Source organism: Erpetoichthys calabaricus, chromosome 17, assembly GCF_900747795.2.
Source record: "Erpetoichthys calabaricus chromosome 17, fErpCal1.3, whole genome shotgun sequence".
Classification (NCBI taxonomy): Eukaryota; Metazoa; Chordata; class Cladistia; order Polypteriformes; family Polypteridae; genus Erpetoichthys; species Erpetoichthys calabaricus.
The window spans coordinates 7688951-7710083 of record NC_041410.2 but is presented as its reverse complement, the minus strand read 5'-3'; the positions used below and the strand labels follow the sequence as shown (position 1 = coordinate 7710083).

The following is a 21133-nucleotide window of genomic DNA, read 5'->3' as shown; positions in this document are numbered from 1 at the left end:
AGTTGAGGGTTCACCACTGTTCTGTGGTAAGTGGCCAGTTTTAATAATAAAATTAACATCAACCAAGCTAATTTTCCACTAAATGTTAATAGATTAACCAACATGCAAGCCGAAAATGCAGAGCCACAATATGTGTGCCTTTGACTGGAGTACAATTCAGCAAAAAGTGATGCGCCGTCTTTAGAATCCAGCAGATGTTTATTAAGGTGGTCCTTAATTAATTAAGCAGGCTGCTGACCTTTAGGAGGCCTCGGGACCTTTGAGTGGTCACTTCCCTATTAAATTTTTGGTTCATTCCCAAATAGCTGAAAATGGTTCAGATTACAGCTAGCAGAGCGGCTTTACGGGTGCTCATATGACTCAAGCACAAAATAAAAACTCCACCGTCCAAGGGTCTTCATTTTAAAAGTTGGGGAGTGAAATTCAAAGAAAAAAGAAAAATACAGCGATACACTACTGGTTTGTTCCGACTCTGCTCTAAGACAGACAGAGAGCTTTTAAGTAATCGACACAAGTCGGGACACCTGTACAAATTGTTTCCTTCACCTTGCTAGGCTTCATTTCCTGGACTTGCTGCAGAACTTCAGTAGGTTGTTTCCTATTAGTTGTTCCCTGATGAGGGCCCATTTGTAATACAGTATACTGAAATTTCTTTTTTTTTCAGTTTTTGCTAACCTAAACTTTACGTTTAAAACCTCTGGCAGTTTACTGCTTTACTTTTCACCTTTTTCGTTCTTTGTTGCATTTCATTAAAGAAAAACTGGGGAAACTGAGGTGTTCTAAAGCTTTTGACTGGTTTTGCACCCACACAGAAAAAGAAAAACCTCTGGCCTGTGATGCTCCATTGTTTAAGTGTCCAGATTACATCTGTTATCACGTATGTTAGGACCTACGTTTGGCATACGCACATCCAGTCAGAAAACGCTGTGCCCTTAATGTCTTTCTGTTGTGACCACTAGGGGGCGTTACAGCACCCCTACTCACAGACACCAGTTCCGATTTAAGCAAAAGGTTTATCCATCCATCCATCCATCCATTTTCCAACCCGCTATGTCCTAACTACAGGGTCACGGGGGTCTGCTGGAGCCAATCCCAGCCAACACAGGGTGCAAGGCAGGAAACACACCCCGGGCAGGGTACCAGTCCACTGCAGGGCGCACACACACACACACACACACACACCAAACACACACTAGAGACAATTTAGAATCACCAATGCACCTAACCTGAATGTCTTTGGACTGTGGGAGGAAACCGGAGGAACACGGGGAGAACATTTGCAAACTCCACGCAGGGAGGATCCGGGAAGTGAACCCGGGTCTCCTAACTGCGAGGCAGCAGCGCTACCCACTACGCCACCGTGCCGCCCGTGCAAAAGGTTTATTCACAGCAAATTCCTTGTACGTAGGCTTCAAAAGCCACATACACCAACACAATTCTTCTCCTTCTTTTTTCTTCTCTCCTTCCCGTCTCCCAGGTGCGCTTTGTCCTTCGTCCACTCAACTCCATCTCGCCTGGGTGAGGTTAAGCGGTCTCATTTATCTTGTACTTACGGTACCAGGGCATTGCCCGATGGAGGTTCTTTCAGGTCAATTGGGATTGTGAATCCCATCAGCTCCCCCTGGTGGACCCCATGAACTCCACTGTCCCACAGGACTACAGATCCCAGAATGCCTTGCAGACATCCGTGTGGGAATCCTAACCCAGGGAGGCTGCCGTCTAGTGAAGAAAATATTTATCAGTGCTTATCTCCCACAGTCCTCCCATTGTACTGGCCTCCTGGCCGGATAAGGGTCCTTTGTTCAATTCGGGCTGGGATGCCAGTCCCTGCATGCCATCCCTTACACTGTCTAATCGTTGAGGTTTCTGTCTGGCTGTCCAACTCCATCCTGAGGTATACAGAAATATAGCAGAGCATTAAGAACATTCCATTAACTTGGTAGCTAATAGGAGCAAAACAAAATATTCCATGTGAAGCCTCCATTTTATTCAAATTCAGCTAAAATTTTGTTAAATATACCAATTTAAATATTTGGATCTTGACGGCAATATTGGATTTGGCTTGAATTCAATTCAATTCAGTTCTGTTCTGAGGGCAGGCACAAGTTCTCAGGGAAAATATTAGTATAATCTTTAACAAATTACTAAATGGAGAATTGATGCGTATTGTAAGTGTCAGACTGGATGGACTGGCATCCCCACTCAAGTCAGTGAAGATTTCCTACCCAGCTGGGGCACCATAATGGATGGAGAGCAAGGATAGAGACGCAACCCGGTCAGGATGACCCAGTAATGGATGGATGGGGGGCACAAACAGATTTCAGGAACAATTTGTCCTCATCACAGCTGGTGGCAGTATACCTATGACGGGAGCCCAGCTTGGACACCCTGAGGGTTACCTGGGATTGGACACACGGACCTTCGTGTTTTATTATATAGCAGATTTATAAATTCTGTACTCCTGGATTTAAAATCTGCATGTTTGCCCCGTTTATGCAATTTTATTCCCCCTCATACCCCAAAGACACATTTAATGTTCATTGCCAACTCTGAACTGGCCCCCCACTTTCCATTGCAGGCTGTCACCCTGCCCCTTTGTGTTGCTGGAATCGGCGCCCGCTGCCTGTGACCCTGCAGCACCTTAAACTTTGGATGGATGAATGAACGTAAATGATATCTTGTAGTAAGCTGTACGTGTGTGAAGAGGCCTTCCGCTGTGTACAATTCAGGAAGATATTGGGCAAGGCGGTCAACTGATTTTCTTCAAATGAGATGTTGAAAAATCATTTATTTGCCACTTTCTGTTTGAAGCTTCTGAGAAACTGAACGGAAGTTTAAATGTACATCTTAAAAAAAAAAAGAAAACCACAGAGCAGTGATATTTGAGGCTGATTTTCATTGAGACACTTCATATATAGAGAGTGTCGCTGTGGTGATTATAGGAAAAGCCGTTCACTGAGAAGGCCGAGCCTCTTAAAAATAGGAAATCAAAACGCATACTTTGAGTTGGGATTCTACAAAATAAACTCAAGGACTAATGTTTCCGGTGTTTCTGTATAATGTAGACGTATAATGTATGCAGCAAGCCCTGTACAAGTCTGACACGATAAAAAGGTAACTGGCAACTGGAAGAAACTCTGATAGGACGAGATCACAAAAAGTCACCAGCCAATCAGAAGACAAGTTTGTGAGGGTCACCAGCTCATGTGGTCACAGGCGCCTCACAGCACAGCTTAGCAGTGCAAGTTGACAAAAGCCAAATGTCAGTGCGTTCTGTGAGGACGTGACTTTGGGCTGCCGGTGTGACATTTAATAAAACCATTTATTAAAGGACAAAACAGGGCCTTGAAATACCAGCTGTGGGCGACTGCAGGCTGGGAGAAAGTCTCATGGACCGAAAGAATCCAAATTCGCTTCGTCACGCGGGGTGTTTGTACGCCGTCGAGTTGGTGACAGGATGGTCCCCCTTGACACCAGCACGGAGGAGGACGTACGATGGTCTGGGGTTCTATCTCTGGAGGCAGAGTTGGTGACTGGCATTCTGAATCAAAGGGGTCACCACAGTTTTATATCAGCACAAGGGGCGGGCTACTTTGAGGAATTCAAAATTGGAGTAAACTTTTGTACACTTGAACGTTTCCTTATCTTATTTTTTTATTTGCCATTCTTTATGTGTTCTATGCCTTGATTTATGAAACGTTACGACATTAAACTGCGTGCATTTCCATAAAAACTGAGGTGTTGTAAAACTTGGGAGTGTGGAAGTTCAGAAGGTAGCCTGACAGCTCAAGGAGACTCGGTGACTGCTTGGACAGTTGAACCATCTGTGTGGAGTTTGAATGTTCTCCCAGTGTCCTCTGGCTATTTTGATTTTCATTTCACATTCCAAACAGATCCTGGTTAGGCTAACAGCTGGGCTTTAGTGCACTTCAACCTGTAAATTTGATCAATGGGTGCAAGAAATTTATTATAAGGTGGGACTTGATGATGGTGTTTTGTCTTGATAGAGTTCTACATTACTTGTATTCTCACTGATGACACTGCTATCGTGGGCTGCATCAGGAGTGGGCAGAATGAGGAGTACAGGAACCTAATCAAGGACTTTGTTAAATGGTGCGACTCAAACCACCTACAGCTGAACACCAGCAAAACCAAGGAGCTGGTGGTGGATTTTAGGAGGCCCAGGCCCCTCATGGACCCCGTGATCATCAGAGGTGACTGTGTGCACAGGGTGCAGACCTATAAATACCTGGGAGTGCAGCTGGATGATAAACTAGACTGGACTGCCAATACTGATGTTCAGTGCAAGAGTCGACTATACTTCCTTAGAAGGCTGGCGTCCTTCAACATCTACAATAAGATGCTGCAGATGTTCTATCAGACGGTTGTGGCAAGCGCCCTCTTCTACGCGGTGGTGTGCTGGGGAGGCAGCATAAAGAAGAGGGACGCCTCACGCCTCGACAAACTGGTGAGGAAGGCAGGCTCTATTGTAAGCACGGAGCTGGACAGTTTGACATCCGTAGCAGAGCGATGGGCGCTGAGCAGACTCCTGTCAATCATGGAGAATCCACTGCATCCACTGAACAGGATCATCTCCAGACAGAGGAGCAGCTTCAGCGACAGACTGCTGTCACCGTCCTGCTCCACTGACAGATGAGGAGATCGTTCCTCCCTCACACTATGCGACATTATACAAAGTTACTGTCTGTCTGTATACCTGCATTGTTATCACTCTTTAATTTAATATTGTTCTTTATCAGTATGCTGCTGCTGGAGTATGTGAATTTCCCCTTGGCATTAATAAAGCATCTATCTATCTAAGAAGTTCGAAACCACCAGGACTCTTCCTAGAGCTGGCCGGCCATCTAAACTGAGCGATCGGGGGAGAAGGGCCTTAGTCAGGGAGGTGACCAAGAACCCGATGGTCACTCTGTCAGAGCTCCAGAGGTCCTCTGTGGAGAGAGGAGAACCTTCCAGAAGGACAACCATCTCTGCAGCAATCCACCAATCAGGCCTGTATGGTAGAGTGGCCAGACGGAAGCCACTCCTTAGTAAAAGGCACATGGCAGCCCGCCTGGAGTTTGCCAAAAGGCACCTGAAGGACTCTCAGACCATGAGAAAGAAAATTCTGTGGTCTGATGAGACAAAGATTGAACTCTTTGGTGTGAATGCCAGGCGTCACATTTGGAGGAAACCAGGAACCGCTCATCACCAGGCCAATACCATCCCTATAGTGAAGCATGGTGGTGGCAGCATCATGCTGTGAGGATGTTTTTCAGCGGCAGTGACTGGGAGACTAGTCAGGATAAAGGGAAAGATGACTGCAGCAATGTACAGAGACATCCTGGCTGAAAACCTGCTCCAGAGCGCTCTTGACCTCAGACTGGGGCGACGGTTCATCTTTCAGGAGGACAACGACCCTAAGCACACAGCCAAGATATCAAAGGAGTGGCTTCAGGACAACTCTGTGAATGTCCTTGAGTGGCCCAGCCAGAGCCCAGATTTGACTCCGATTGAACATCTCTGGAGAGATCTTAAAATGGCTGTGCACCAACGCTTCCCATCCAACCTGATGGAGCTTGAGAGGTGCTGCAAAGAGGAATGGGCCAAACTGGCCAAGGATAGGTGTGCCAAGCTTGTGGTATCATATTCAACAAGACTTGAGGCTGGAATTGCTGCCAAAGGGGCATCGACAAAGTATTGAGCAAAGGCTGTGAATACTTATGGACATGGGATTTCTCAGTTTTTTAATTTTTAATAAATTTGCAAAAACCTCAAGTAAACTTTTTTCACGTTGTCATTATGGGGTGTTGTGTGTAGAATTCTGAGGAAAAAAATGAATTTAATCCATTTTGAACTAAGGCTGTAACATAACAAAATGTGGAAAAAGTGATGTGCTGTGAATACTTTCTGGATGCACTGTACGAAATATTTATCAACTTATATACAAAATTTCACACCACAACAGATGGACTTTTAAACAATTGTCTGATGTGATTTGCTTCCATGTTTTAAATTAAATTTTAAATCATTGGTATCTTTTGCATTGTTAATTCTTGTATTTATTAAAAAATCTTGACCGGTCCGAAGTAAGACTATTCTTTTGCTCTGTTCTATTCAGAGAAGATTCAAGATCTTGTATGCATGTTCTTCACAGGAAGTGTCAGGTCAGAACCAGCATAAAGTACAAACTCGGAGCCTCGACGTGTTTATCAATCGTAGGCTGCAAGTCCACAAAAATTAAACACAAGATTGACCAGGGAAACTCTGAGGCGGTTAGAAGGTTCAAGAACATCAGTCATGCCAAGCCAGAAGTGGCTGAAAGGCACAAGGCCCAAACATGAGACCGGAGTCTGCCCCCTACACCCCAAGAGACGCATCACAAAAGCACAAGAGCAACATAAACTCAAAATTATCGGGAAGTTCTCGTTCCACCATTTCCATCCAGAGACCAGGCCGGTTCGGGAGACCAATCAGCTTTCCAGCCGCCAGTCTCGAATAATTGGGTGCCTGGCGATGAGAGCTGCTGCCCATCCAGGTTGTAATTGTGCCACTCATTTTGCTTTGCTTCTGTTTTAGGCGCGTTAGAAACATTAAGGTAGGGAATGTGAATGTGTAATGCGTGAATTCAATTGTCAGCCTCCTCTCCTGCTTGTTTTTGTGCTCGATCTTCTTGCCTGGGGGTGTCCATAGATGAAAACATTTAGCCACAGTAGCAGTCAACCAAGGTGCTGACCACAGCTACTGTACATCTTTGTGACGGGCCTGATGAGTGTAAGCACTCGAGTGCTGTGGTGGAGATTTGGGACAGGAATAAGGAATATGAAAGCTGAGAGTTAGGGTCACCCCAGGACCCCTTCCACAAAAGAAGAGTGTGCACAGGCCTAGTGTGACCGGTGGACTGATGTCCTCTGTGGGGTTGAGTCTGATACAACTGAGATTGCATCTTTAATATTTTAAATTAATAAGTGATCTGAACCAGAAATTCAAAGTAATCCTGTATGTGTTACTTTTTTTCTCCCCTCAGATTCGGCTCATGAAGGGACACCACCAGGCATTCAAAGACCCAATGACCACCTTTGACGGGATACACATTGTGAACCACGAGATTGGAGACGGCGACTCGCTGAGCTCGGACGAAGATTTGCTCCCCAGCCGTATGGTGGTGGGGACCTTGCAGGATGCGCTGTACCCTTTGACCTCTGGCAATGCTCGCTTCCTCTGTGGGGTGGAAAACCCGGGCAAGGACAGCGATGGCAGCACGGACAGCGAGCAGGACGAGCGGCTGGGCAATGCGGATGAGCCGTACGCGCACATGGTCTGCAGAGACGACCTCAACAACTGATTTCGGAAGAGACGGAGGTCCGGTCAGTGGGACTTGGCAAGCAGCCGGCAGAACTAAGTGGCCATCCCAACTCTACACACTCATGCGTCTTAGAGGCCCTGGGATCTCGAGGAACGCTGTCTGCAAATGGATTCTTACAAAACGTGGACCCGGAATCTTCACGTTTCGGGACTCGTGTTCATATCCTCCTTAATGTGACGTTCCACTCTGCAGTATTTGACCGCAGGCAGCATCTAAGGGTTGTGAGATATTTGGTGTGTGCGTGCACATATTTATATATATATATTTATTTATATATATATATATATATATATGATGTAGAAATGTTATGTTGCTTTAGACCACCACCGTGGAAAATAAGTTGCGTGTTCAGAGGGGGCTTCACTTCACAATGGAAGGACAAACTTTACAACGGAATTTGTGAAAGAGCTCAGAGGTTAGCCACCGTACTCCTCATGCATGTCAGGGACCACTCCGACTCCCTCCTGGGCAAACGCTGAACGTCAAAGAAACTCGGTGGTCACAAGCGACACCCGCCGTCCCCATCTCCCATAGTGCTCGGCATTTGCCCTAGGGAACGGTGGCTTTGCCGCAGTGGCGCTCGGCGTTTCTGAGACCCCGGGGCTCCTACTTACAAGGCTGTGGCCTCATATTGAGGCTAACTTGGGTGGGTTTCATTGCCCGTTGTCTGATTTTCGCGGCCTCGTCTGGAGTTATTCTGCTGTGATCCTGCATGAAGAGAGTCTTTTACTTGTTCCCCTCCAGCCCACCCAACGTTGAGTGACTGACTGACTGCCACACGGCCTCCTGTTTTTGTTTTTTTTGTCTCTCGTAGCCGTTTCTCACACTGCTCGTGTTTAAAAATCCAGTTATCCTAGAGAAGAGGTTTTTTTTTTTATATTGTATATATGAAGGAGCAAACTAGCGATAGGCTTGTAGGGTTAATGCAGGGGGGGCTGCAAGTTTTCGAAGAAGGGAACGTGAAGCCCTGAGAAAAATGTGTCATCGCGCAGGAACAAATGAAGAAAATGCCTGCTTGGGTGGCGCGGTGCTACTCTCGGTGCTGGGCACACAAGGTGATGGAACGCTTGGTGTAAAATCATTTCCAACAGTTGGCGTCTTTTTGTTCTTGCTAATTACAACTCCTGCTGACCCAATTAAATGGTGCTGCTCTACAATCCCTGGACGTCAGCGCTCCTCCCATTTTCCAAGGATTGCTACGCTACAGCTGCAGTGTTTTCTCATTCCCCCCCCCCCCCCCCCCCCCCACCATGCCAGTGTTAATTTCATTGTTAACGGTACAGAAGGACAGAACTCGGCCCCTTTCCCTCTCCAGCAGCACTTTGCACTCTGAACGCACAGTTTCATCCATTCCCTCCCCACTGTCATCAAGTTGAAATACTTGGTGACATTTTACAGGAAGTGACAGTCCGGTCATTTTAATTTTACAGACCACGCCTTCATTTTTTTTTTTTTTTTTTAAATCTCTGAACTCCCAGGGTTCCATTTGAAGATCTCTGCTTCCTGGTCTGTGATGGCGTTGACCATAGAGTCGCACTTTTTAAAGAGCTGCTTGTGCCCGTACCACCAGTGAAGCGAGGCCGAGGGGTTTAACGTTGCCAAGACAAAGGACTTCACCCGCTGGCTCCTTCTCATCCCAGGGTATTCTGTGACAGCAATATATCAGCAGGTAAATTTAATGAGGTACAAAATATGGATTGTGGGACGAGGCCTCTGCCATCAAAGCATGGACTCTATGAATATACAGTCAATGTGATATTATTATAGAGTATAGATTATTTATAAAGCAGTATATAAATATATATATATATATATATATACACTTCTGTGTGTATTTGAGCCTTAAAAAGGCAAAATGGTTTCGATCTTTCCTAACGTGTATTAAATCAAACACCATGCACTGTTGCCAAATATCTTTTTATTTCTTCTTCTTCTTCTTCTGTACATATTTTCCAATTGTAGCCCGATGTTTTTACGATCATTTTGTAAGCATCTGTTAGACGATCGACTGTCTGTCTTTACCTGTAAGACGTGTTCATATCCTGCACTTGGTCAGACGAGCCAAAAAACGAAGGGAATTCTGCACAAAGTGACGTGATGCTTTCCGGCCATTTTGATTTCCTTGTAGGTCTGATGTGATGAGCGAGCGTCACGACTCGAGCAAATGGCGCCGTCCTGCTTTGCGTGGGCTTTTCCTGGATGAGTAAATGTGTCCGATTTTGTATTGTTATTATTTATTTTTGTAACTTAAACCTCCACAGAATAACAAAGAGAAAAATGTCTGAATTAGTGTAAACCGCCCTAACTCGGGACGCTCCTAAGAAATGTCGATTTTTACTCCGTGAGGTAGAAGTGCGTAATAAACAAGGAGAGTCGCGCCAGATAGTTGAAATCTTCAAACGTCTGCGTCAGTTTAAACATTTCAAGTCTGAATATTCTTGACTGTAATGAGATGTTTTGTCATTCTCGCCCTCTGTCGTCCGTCTTAACAGCGTTATAGCAATGCACTGGGGCCCTACCAACACAGCCACTCAGCAGATCAAGGTGGGGCAACTGCCCAGTGTGCCCATGCGTTAAGACAGCCCTGGTTGGGGGTCCGCCGCAGGCCAGACTCTTCGTAAGACGCTAAAATTCCATGGATTTGTCCAAGTTACGAGGGTCGTTCCAAAACTTTCTGCACTTGTTATGTTTTCGTTGGAAATGGTGAAGGCGGGGCGAGTTGTGATTGGTCGTGTCTGAGAGTGTCATGTGACCAGTTCTGTCTTGCAAGCCGGCTGCCCTTGCAGTTTAGTAGAAGAGTCGTCGTCCTGTGGTGAAGATGACTGCGAAACGTAGAAATCGCACCAAAGGAGGAGCAGCATTCTGATCAGAAATCAAAAATAAGCTCAGATTTGTAATCCGTGATCTTCAGATAGTACAAAAATGGCCCCCCACGTGCTTATGCTTGAACTTTGACGCCATTTCTAACCTGGAAGTGGCTGGTAAAGAATGAAGTGTCACAAATGTTCTGATATTTGTGGTCAGCAACCTCAGAATGGCATCAAACGACGCGCCACATACTCATGTTATTGATCACCGTTTATTTTTATTTATTTTTTTTTTGAAGTTTTGTGACCCCTCGTATCCCATGGGGTCGGTTGATGTGGACTGTACAACTTCACGTCCTTTTAATCATGTCAAATTGGTGTCATCATACCCTAATAATGAGGTTTGGATCGAGACGGCTGTTGTGTCTTGGTAGAGTTCCCTCTGTGACTCGACTTTCCCCTTTTGTGTTATTATTGTGTAGCCTTTGTCAGGACACCTCAGATCTCACAGACTTACAGTTTCTAAGGTATTGTACTTTAGAACATCTCCCCACCTTCCCTTCTACATCTGTAACCTCAGCCAAGTTAGGTGTAGTAAAAGATAAGCAGGAGTTAAGTTACACTTTAAATAATGTATTATTGATAATATTCATAAATAACGACAATAAGCAAAGTACAAGTGAACGCCGGCAACCATACAACTTGATAAATGCTGATGTGTAGTTTGAGGCGGCACACTGACTTGTTTGTTACTTTAAATGTTTCTAGTTAAGGCCTCATTTTGTGGTCAGCTTTCTTCAGCACAGGCCGCATGCCTGACTCAATATGGCAGCCCAGCTGTGCTCTTCATTGTGTTGTCCTTTTCAGTTTATGGTGTGTGAGATGCTCCTTCATCAGTTGGTATGAGAGAGAGAGAGAGGGAGGAGTAAAGCAAGCAAACCCTACAGCCAATAGGGCGTCATGGTACTGATTGAAAACCAGACAGGCACCTTTAGACCAATAGAATTCTGGGGCAACGCAATGGTTTCACACCGGCCCCCCAATACCATTTATTAAGGTGAAGCTTGTCAGTTAGGTAGTCTGGCTTTCCTCTGGGGGGTTGATTGAGAGAATCCTGCAGAGAATCGCTTGCCAAACTGGTTTTAGGCAGTTCATCCGACCCTGTCATAAAATTACAAAGTAAAGAACTGGGGGGGGGGTCTTCAAACATGAAAGCTTCTCACCAATGAAACGCTAATATTCCATTGATTTGTCCAAGTTATGAGGGTCATTCAGAAAGTTTCCACACTTTTATATTTTCATTTGAAACAGTGAAGGCAGGACACGTAGTGATTGGTGGTGTCTGAGAGGGTCATGTGACTAGTTTGGGTGTGTCTGAGAGGGTCATGTGACTAGTTTGGGTGTGTCTGAGAGGGTCATGTGACTAGTTTGGGTGTGTTTGTGACTAGTTTGGGTGTGTCTGAGAGGGTCATGTGACTAGTTTGGGTGTGTCTGAGAGGGTCATGTGACTAGTTTGAGTGTGTCTGAGAGGATCATGTGACTAGTTTGAGTGTGTCTGAGAGGGTCATGTGACTAGTTCTCTCTGCCCCTGCAGTTTTAGTCTAAGAGTTGTCACCCTGTGGTGAAGATGGCTGAGAAACGTAGAAATTGCGCCAAAGGAGGAACGGCGTTCTGTCATACGCTTTTTGAGGGCAGAAGGTGTGCCAGGAGCAGAAATTCATCTCTGCATGTGTGCTCACCCTGTCATAAAATTACAGGGGGGTGGGGGATTCTTAAACATTGCTGTTCTTATCAATAATGTAACACTAATATATTACATTTGGTTTGTCTGATTTACAAATAAAGACATGCAAAATATTCATCATCTAAAATACAAAAGTTCACACCACAACAGTAGCCAAAAATAGGGGGGACCCCTGAAAAGCCCAGCAGCTCGTGTAACAAGACATCAAGACGAGTCGAACGGTGTGTCACATGTGCCGGTTTTCTCATGCCAGTGGAGTCACAAAGTGATTTCTGAACGTTCAGAACACAACGGGCCTGTGATGGGGGTCTGAGCCGGTGGGCTTTGGATTTGGATTTGTAGGACTGGAAGGTCTCCGTTGTTAGTGAGGCCGAGTTAAAAAAAAAAAAGCATGGGGGGGGGGGAGGGGTTGCCAGCCAGCCAGTCACACTGAATTTGCAGGAAAATATTCAGCAAACGCAACATTCTCACCGCGAAAGACGCTTTGCCGATTAACATCAGTGGTAATGAAGGAACACATCGTGTCTGCCATATTAACTGTCGATGATGATGATGAGCTACAAAGGGGTTGACGTGTGCTGTTTAACACGAGGGTCACACATCGAGCATTTGTAAGATTTAAATCCTGTTATCAGTTGACTCACACGGTGCGTATTTACCGAATCATCCGTTCTGAGGGGGTTCAATTCTTTTTGAATCCCGTTTTGTCCGCTTTTCTCAACTTCCTTTCGGTTCCTCCGTGGCCAAATGTGACTTGAAATGTGTTTGTGGATGTGCCATCTGGACGAATAAACACATTTAGTCTGATGTTACCCTTTTTAATGGTCATAATAATAACAATAATTAATGACATTTATTTAGTGCTTTACACAGACGGAGAGAAAGCACTTCAATCACTAATGTGCAGCACCCACCTGGGTGACGTGACGGCAACCATTTTTGTGCCAGTCCACTCAGCACATGTTAGCAGTGAGGTGGTGAAGTGGTGGGAGAGAGACAGAGCCAATTAGAGACAGGGGGTGACTGGGGGGCCAGATTGACCAGGCCATGGTGGGTAGTTTAGCCGGGACATCAGGATACCCCCTACTCTTTACGAAGGACGCCCAGGCGACTTTTATGACCACCACAGAGAGTCAGGACTTCAGTTTTACATCTGAAGGAAGCTGCCATTTTTACAGCATACTGTCCCCATCACCGCACTGGGGGGGCATTGGGATCAACACACAGACCACCGGGTAAGCGCCCCCCTGCTGGCCTCTTCCACAGCAACCCAAGCTTTTCCTACCTGGTCTCCCACCCAAGTACTGGCCTGGCCTAAACTCAGGTGGGATGGCCGCTGCATCTTTGTCCTCATCGTCCTAATGACACCAAAGCATTGAATGTCCACCTTTCTAATGTGACACAATGCCCGCCCCCCCCCAAAAAAATTTTTTTTTTTTTTTCTCCCATCAACACATCTTGATTTCAATGGCGTCTGCCTCGGTCCTATTGCTGCGTTAACGGGCTCAGCGTCCCCCGTGATTGTCGTTTGTACCTTGAAAGGATCGACGTGTGGGGCGTCCGCGTCTGGCAGCGTTAGCTCGGATTTGGAGAACCAATCTGTGCCAGCGCAGTCATCTGGAAAAGCACCTGGGCGGTCAGCCGTCGTGAAGCGTGGCACTGGCTTTGATCAATGGAGTTTGTGCTGTTCACATTCTTACAAGGAGTCGTTCTTGCTTATCCGTTGACTTTGGTCATTGTGTTGCGCTTCTCTAACAGTGTTGTACATTTTTAAATATTTAAGTATTTGAACAGCCGAAGTGAGGGCAGTAATTGTAAGTGGGCTGTGCTGCCATTGTGTGAGACGAGGCCTGTTCTGCCACGAGCTGCTTGGTCAAATCATCAGGTTTAGTTGTTTCTTCTACTACGAGTCTTTTTAATGGATAATTATTTTAGTCATTTGACTTTGTCATTTTTCTTAATTATTTTCCATTTTTATTTTACTTTTTTAAGTCATGTATCAACCATCAAGCATAATCGGGTTCAACAAAAAAAAAATAACAAGTGCCTGTAGCTACTGTGGTGATGACGAGCGTTGGCCGTGACCGGCGGGGTCTGGAGACGTCCTTTCAGTCCACGGCAATAAAAAACGCAGCTAACAGATCAGGAATGGTGGACGTAAGGGGGCTTGACTTTATTTCAAGAAATGTCCATTGAATAGTCGGATTGTGACTGTGATGAGCTGCCAGTGTTGCAGGACCCTCGAGTGGGTGGGAGGCAAAGAGGCTTTGGTTTGGTTAACTCTGTTTATGGACACTTCTGTGTTCTCCAATGGAAAAGCCAACTTTAACTCGTAGCTCTGAAGTGAGAATACAGTGAGAACGATAAGAACGTCTCACACTGCTTGGTGGGCATCTCCTCACCCCCCGCCAACACCCCCCATTCTGTGTCTCATCCAGATGGCCCTCATCACTTCCCACTTTATGGATGCTGCCTCATTCCTGCAAAGTGCAAACTCCTAATAAAAAAACAACAATAATAATAATAAGGTTTGATTTTTTTTAATAATTCACAATTCATACGAGTTGTGTAAAAAAATGACTGTAAATAATGGGAAACAGGGATGCTACTTGAAAGAAAAAATAATAATAACGCCTTGCAGTTTCAGGAATGCACTTTAATGGGAATGTTTTAGGGAAACTGGCGTCCAGTAGGGTTTGGCTGCTCATAAACCCAGAAAGAAGGACGAAGTGCTGGTCAGCTGAGGGACGAGTAAAACCAGGGGGCTGTGCTGTGGGGAGTGCGCCGCCTGCTCCCGCTCTCTGTATATTCTGCTCCTTCTCCCAAAATCCTGTCTGCTGTTTGGTCGCTGGGCTCTGCTTTGCCTCCACATTCTCCTTGTGTTGGGCAATCTAACCGACAATCCAGAAAGGGGCACATTTATGTTATGAATCCGCACAAATCTCAATAGATACACGCTAATCAAAGTCATGTACCTGCGCACACTTCCTTACAGATGTCCCTGTCCGCATTATATAAATCTATGTGTGTGCATGTGTGTGTATATAGAGGGTGAGTCAAAATTATGTTAGCACTAATGGTACTGCTATGTATATACAATTTTTGTGCCACATTTGATACATGTGTTTAACACGATGACAAACAGGTTGAGACATTCCTGTCAATCATCTTGCACGTATGAAGTATGTTTTGTGAATAAATTGTTTCCGCCATTCAAATGTTAACATAATTTTGACTCGCCCTGTATACCGTATATACTCACGTTTAAGTTCTTCCGCGGATAAGCCAGGACTTGATTTTACTGTATAATTTCTGGTATTTTATAATGTCGCTCGTATAAGTCAAATGCGGAAAACTCACGCTATCGGTCCAAGTGATTACGACATGCTAACACCCACCTGAGAGAGTAACCACGGAGCACACAGCCTTTTCTTTCTATGTATTGTGCCTACGTGACCACACAGTGATACCCAAACTATTCTGAAGCACTGATTTGTGTTTGTTGTATCTCACACCCTCATACTCCTTTATCCCTTATGTACGATGGAGCGTTCGATCAGAAGAAAATATGAAGCTGCTTTTAAATTAAACGGTATCCTTCAATAAGGGCGCGCACAAAAAGGCGAGCTTCAAAAGGGCGACCTCAATTGAGCGAATGTTTTAATATTCTTGCATTCGCCTTTTTATACGTTCAATCATTGCCTTTATCTAATAACTTTTCTGTAATAATTTTGTTGCGTTTGCCTTTATTCGCCGCGCCCAATTGAGGTCGCCCTTTTGAAGCTCACCTTTTTGTGCGCGCCCTTATTGAATAGAACCAAATTAAACATCGTTGAAGTGGCGAATGAAACTGGTAACTGCGCTGCTGCAACAAAATTCGATGTGTCTGAGAAACTGATGAGAGATTGGAGGAAGCAAGAAGATGTAAAGAAATAAGTGTCGCATTTTTGAACAGGCGTATAAGTCGGGGTCTGATTTTATGATCGGTTTTTCGGGTTTCAAGACCCGACTTATACGCGAGTATATACGGTATATGTACATATATATATATATATATATATATATATATATATATATATATATATATATATATACTGTGGTGGGTTGGCACCCTGCCCAGGATTGGTTCCCTGCCTTGTGCCCTGTGTTGGCTGGGATTGGCTCCAGCAGACCCCCGCGACCCTGTGTTCGGATTCAGCGGGTTGGAAAATGGATGGATGGATATATATATATATATATATATATATATATACACACACACACACATTATGTATGTGTGTGTGTGTCTATACGCAGGGTGGCCCATATTTTTGTATATGACATTTCACAGGCTCAGAGGCGGCCTTAGGAGTACACAGGGCGTTGGGCGAGTGTCATATGCGGGACCGAGAGCCATAAGTGTAGGCTATATACCGTACCACCACGCTCACGGGCTTGTCCGCCTCTAATGCTGTACGCCTCATTATTTTTGTTAAAAAACATGGTGCCTTATGTAGGTACCATTGGCCGTTTGATTACATTACGTATTGTAATTGTTGTTATATTGGTTTAGTGGCCTTTCACCAGCTTAATTAATGATTCAGAAACATTTTGCACGCAAAATTAACAAACTAGATAACAGTCGTTTCTGCCGAACCCACTGGAGTCGGCAAATTTATTTAATTACGGAGAACCAGAACACTTGTAGTAAAACGAACACTTACCAAACAGCTGCTTTGACAGTCACAGACGGAAGTCGTCTTTTCTGGCTTTTCGCTGAGCAAAATCGTTGATAAGACCCTCTTGTCCAATGTTGAGGACAAGTTCCTTTTCGATTGACAAAATAGCTAAACTGCACAGTCTGTTTTGTGACATTGTTGATCAGAATCTCCTATCGTGGGGCCTGGGGTGATTGCCCTCGTCGCCTCCTCTGACAGGCTGTAGCATTTAAACAACTGCGTATTGAGAATGGCCTCACTGTGTAGCCTGAGAATGGCAGTAACGACGTGCTGTGTTCGAATACAGAATGGCGGTGAATCAATTGTCGCTAGTGCAGCTATCAGAGAAGAATTTCAGAGGATACCCCAGTACAGATGTGCCAGGCCGCCCGTGACATTGTTGCTCTTCGTCTTCAGGTGTGTATCGAGGCCTGGATGGTGCATTGGTGGACCACGCCATGGAGAATGGGATGAAAGAACATTTAAGGTTCTTAATGTTCCATTATGCTACTTGATAATAATGTTGGTAGTTTCCTGGCAATAATGCCTTTTCAATCATATACATGAATATGGGCCCCCCCTGTATGTGTGTATATATATATATATATATATGTGTGTGTGTGTGTGTGTAAAGAATGGGGCAGTCGCTAGTAGAAGCCACCATTGAGTAGCCCCCATATCCTGCGCCTCATACCTAACCGTAACCCTAAGAGTCCTGAGCGGGGTGGCTGAAGTCACTTGTACTGTTTCATATGTGTCCTGGCAGCCATGTGCCATCTTGTAGTGCCGGGCAGCCCTGAGCTGAGCAGGCGCCATGACCGGATGTTATGCAGGCAGTGAGGCCTGACGCCACTCTGCGCCAGTACAGGTTGGGGCACACAGATGGAGACATCTGGACTTTACTCTACATGTGCCTGATGCTATCTGCATAAGACCCCAAGCCCACCCAGTTGGACTGAGCAAGTCAGAGAATGTTACAGGCATCATGTTATTTCAGTGTGCTCATTATGATTGGTTTGAGCCTCATGGACTGGCCGGTATGCGTGAGTGCGTGGCACTGTGTGCCAGCCTGTGCCAGGCCTAGTATTATGTACAATTAGTGCAGCGTTTCTCAACCTTTAAGTATTTGCAACCCGAGTTTTCATAACAGTTTTAATCGCGCCCCCCTAATGTTTTTTTGAAACTCCACCTATATTTTTTGCTGCCGATACGCCACTACAAGTTTAAAATTTTCCTACAAATAGCAAAATTACGCCACAAATGGCAACGGGGGCGCATCCCAGTTTGAGAACCACTGAATTAGTGTATGGGTGGTGGGCAGGTGTGGTCCCTTCTGCTCCTGCGGCTAATTTCTTGATCCAAAAGGGCACAGATTTGACCCCTCATGATATCCTCCGCTTCATTACTCTGACGCCATCGTGACCGATGAAGGCCATCGACACACTTTTAACAGTTCGGCGGGTTGCCACGCCACATAATTTGCTCTTTTTCTTTTATTGTATTCATTTTATTTTTAGTTGAGTGACTTGACAAGACAATCCAGAGCTGAAAGACTCGAACTTATTTTACATTCTTGGTATTCGGGCCCACGACGAGTGCTTGCCATTCGATTGCAGAACTGCAAAGTGCAAACGTGCTCCCTGGACTTGTCAACTTGGTGAAGATTTAATTTTCTTAATTTGAGGGGGACGGGGTAGGGGGCTGTGTTCATTCTTACTGGGATTCTGGGCCAGAGCAACATGGCTGAGCGGGTACGCAAAGAGCCTTCCTGTGTGGCGCTGTGCTTGAGCAACACGCTTTGTACTTCGGCTCGTCACGCGTCCTCCGACTCCGGCCCTTCGCTGTCTCGCTGCTCCTCTTCATGAATGTTGGCTTTCGGCGCCCCCCAGCCCCTTACCTCACGCTAGATTTGAACTTACGGCACCCGCTGTGCTTTCTTTGCCAAATTTATTCCACCGAGTGTAATCCAGTCAGGGACCCCCGGTGAGAGCCCAGCGTCCCCAGAGCTTTGGTGACACGCTGCGCGTAAAAAGGTTGGGGAGGGAGACGTGGACTCACAGGAGACAGTACTGTAACTGAGTGATTATACATGGTAGTTCTGGCGAATGATCATCATCACCATCATCATCCTCACGCTATATCATATAATGAACGCCATGTCCATTTGTGTTTCTGGTGATGCCCTGTATTACTAAAAAAAAGACAAGACAAAACCATTGATGTGTGACTTCTGCCATTTAATGTCCTAACACTTGAAAGAAAGAAAACAAAAATGTCTGTGTTCTGTAAAATTCGGAAAATAAATATTTACACACTGACTTCTGAGAGACTCTTAATAATGCCAGGAGATGCCAGTCTCGGTGGGGTGGAGGACTGACTGGAAGCTGCGGCTTGGAGGAGGTCGAGCCCATCCTGACGTCAGCACTGTGTGACATCGGTGACACCCTGAGGCTCAACATTCGAGTAATCGAGGCTGACGTGAGACGGAACGTAGGCGGAGGTGCGGGGGTCTTGTGGTAAGCAGAGTCAGGTGGGCTTCGGGAAGTTTAACACGAGTAGAGTATCGCTAGATACAAGAAACACAAAGCAAAGACGCAGCAACTGGCACGGTCAGACGGACACACACTCAGGTGGGCAGTGTGGGAGGTGCTGGTGGTCCACTCGGCCTTGTGGTGGTCCCCCACTTATCTCATAGGTTAGTTTTAGCTCACAAACACTTCAAACGGCTAAGTGCTGTCAGGAAAGCGTAGCATCACGGATCAATCGAGATGAGCCGCGTGTCATTATCATTGTGAGAAGACGAGTCCTGGGCCAGTAGGGTGGTCCGTTGGCAACCTCTTGACTCTACAGCTGTGCCCAGGTGGTATAATTTTGGAGAAAATCTGTCCAAAGGCCGGATGGGGTGGGATCCATAAAGCAGCCCAATGTTAAAACACGGGGACAGAATGGCAGCATTTAGATTTACGTGCTTAGCAGGTGCTTTTGTTCAAAGTGCCTTACAAAGAAAAAAGCCACCGTAGTTGGGGACAATTTAAGAAGAAGTGTGGCAGGACAAGGGGACAGAATTGATCATCACAAGCCAGTCAGTCATTGCGGGCCACCTGTTTGTCCGAGGATTAGGAACGAGGACTTTTGAGGATCAGCTCAAGTTGGGAGACCGAGTCAGAGAGGCGAGATGACATTGGTTTGGAGGAGAGATGCTGGGTATACTGGGAGAAGGGTACTAAGGATAGAGCTGGCAGGGAAGAGGAGAAGAGGAAGGCCTAAGAGAAGGTTTATGGATGTGGTGAGAGAGGACATGCAGGTGATGGGGGTGACAGAGCAAGATGATGAGATCAGGAAGATATGGAAGAAGATGATCCGCTGTGGTGACCCCTAACGGGAGCAAACAGAAGAAGATGAATGTGCTGCTACACTGCAGTGATCTGAAAACAGGAGCGACGTGTGCCCACCCTCTGTGCCGCTGGCTGCATTTTGAGTCATCATCAGGTACTTGTTTCTGAGTTTTTCATAAATTCTTCATGACCTTTGAGAACTATTTAGACCTCGACTCAGAATCTCGTGGTCACATGTGGTGCTTGACGTGTTTCTAACGGGGCGGCTGATACTAAGTAGTGGTCTCCTGTGACACCCGGTTGTTTTTCCTGTGGGCACCGCCATTCGAAGTGTTAGTGGACTGGTTCAAGAGTATAAAGGTCGCCTCGTTCATTTCCTGCTTGTCCTCGATTGGACTCGACCCAAACCTTAAAACTTGTAATTCCTTGGTCACTTTGAAATGCCTTCAGAAGACGTCACCCACCTGCAGCTAAGCACGTTCAGGCCCGGCCAGTACTTGGATGGGAGACAAACTAGGAAAAGCTGGGCTTGCTGTTGGAAGAGGTGTAGATGAGCCCAGCAGGGGGCTCCTACCCTGTGGTTTGCATGCGGATCCCACCACCCCACAGTGGTGACGGGGACACCACGCTGTAAAAACTGGAGCCGTTCTTTCAGATGAGACGTGATACTGAGGTCCGGACTTTCTGTGGTTGTTAAAAATCCCTGGGCATCCATCAAAAACAGCAGGGTGTATCCCAATGTCCTGACTAAACTGCCCACCACGGCCCCCCAGGGAACCCAAAAGGGCTTCTCCATGGGACTACAGCTCCCAGCATGCCCTGTGGGTATCCTCACCCCCAAACTTGTCTTTGTCACAGTGAGAGAACCCAACAGGGTTTCTCCATGGGGCTACAGCTCCCAGCATGCCCTCTGGGTATCCTCACCCCCAAACTTATCTTTGTCACGGTGAGAGAACCCCACAGGGCTTCTCCATGGGACTACAGCTCCCAGCATGCCCTGTGGATATCCTCACCCCCAAACTTATCTTTGTCACGGTGAGAGAACCCAACAGGGCTTCTCCATGGGACTACAGCTCCCAGCATGCCCTGTGGGTATCCTCACCCACAAATTTATCTTTGTCACACTGTCACCACCTAATAGCTGATGTGAAGTGAGTGGACTGGCACAAGAATGGCTGCACAAA

The 21133-nt window shown here is 46.0% G+C and overlaps 1 protein-coding gene across 2 annotated transcripts in view; it reads left to right on the top strand.

Moving 5' to 3' along the window:
* Positions 1–9271, top strand: part of evi5l (ecotropic viral integration site 5 like) — a 213768-nt gene extending 204497 nt beyond the window's left edge. For both annotated transcript variants that reach the window (XM_051920679.1, XM_051920678.1), the window contains one exon: positions 7028–9271. In XM_051920679.1, coding sequence (XP_051776639.1) covers positions 7028–7345 — 318 coding nt within the window. In that variant the 3' untranslated portion in view covers positions 7346–9271. The remainder of the gene's footprint in view (positions 1–7027) is intronic.
* The last annotated feature ends 11862 nt before the right edge of the window (positions 9272–21133 follow it).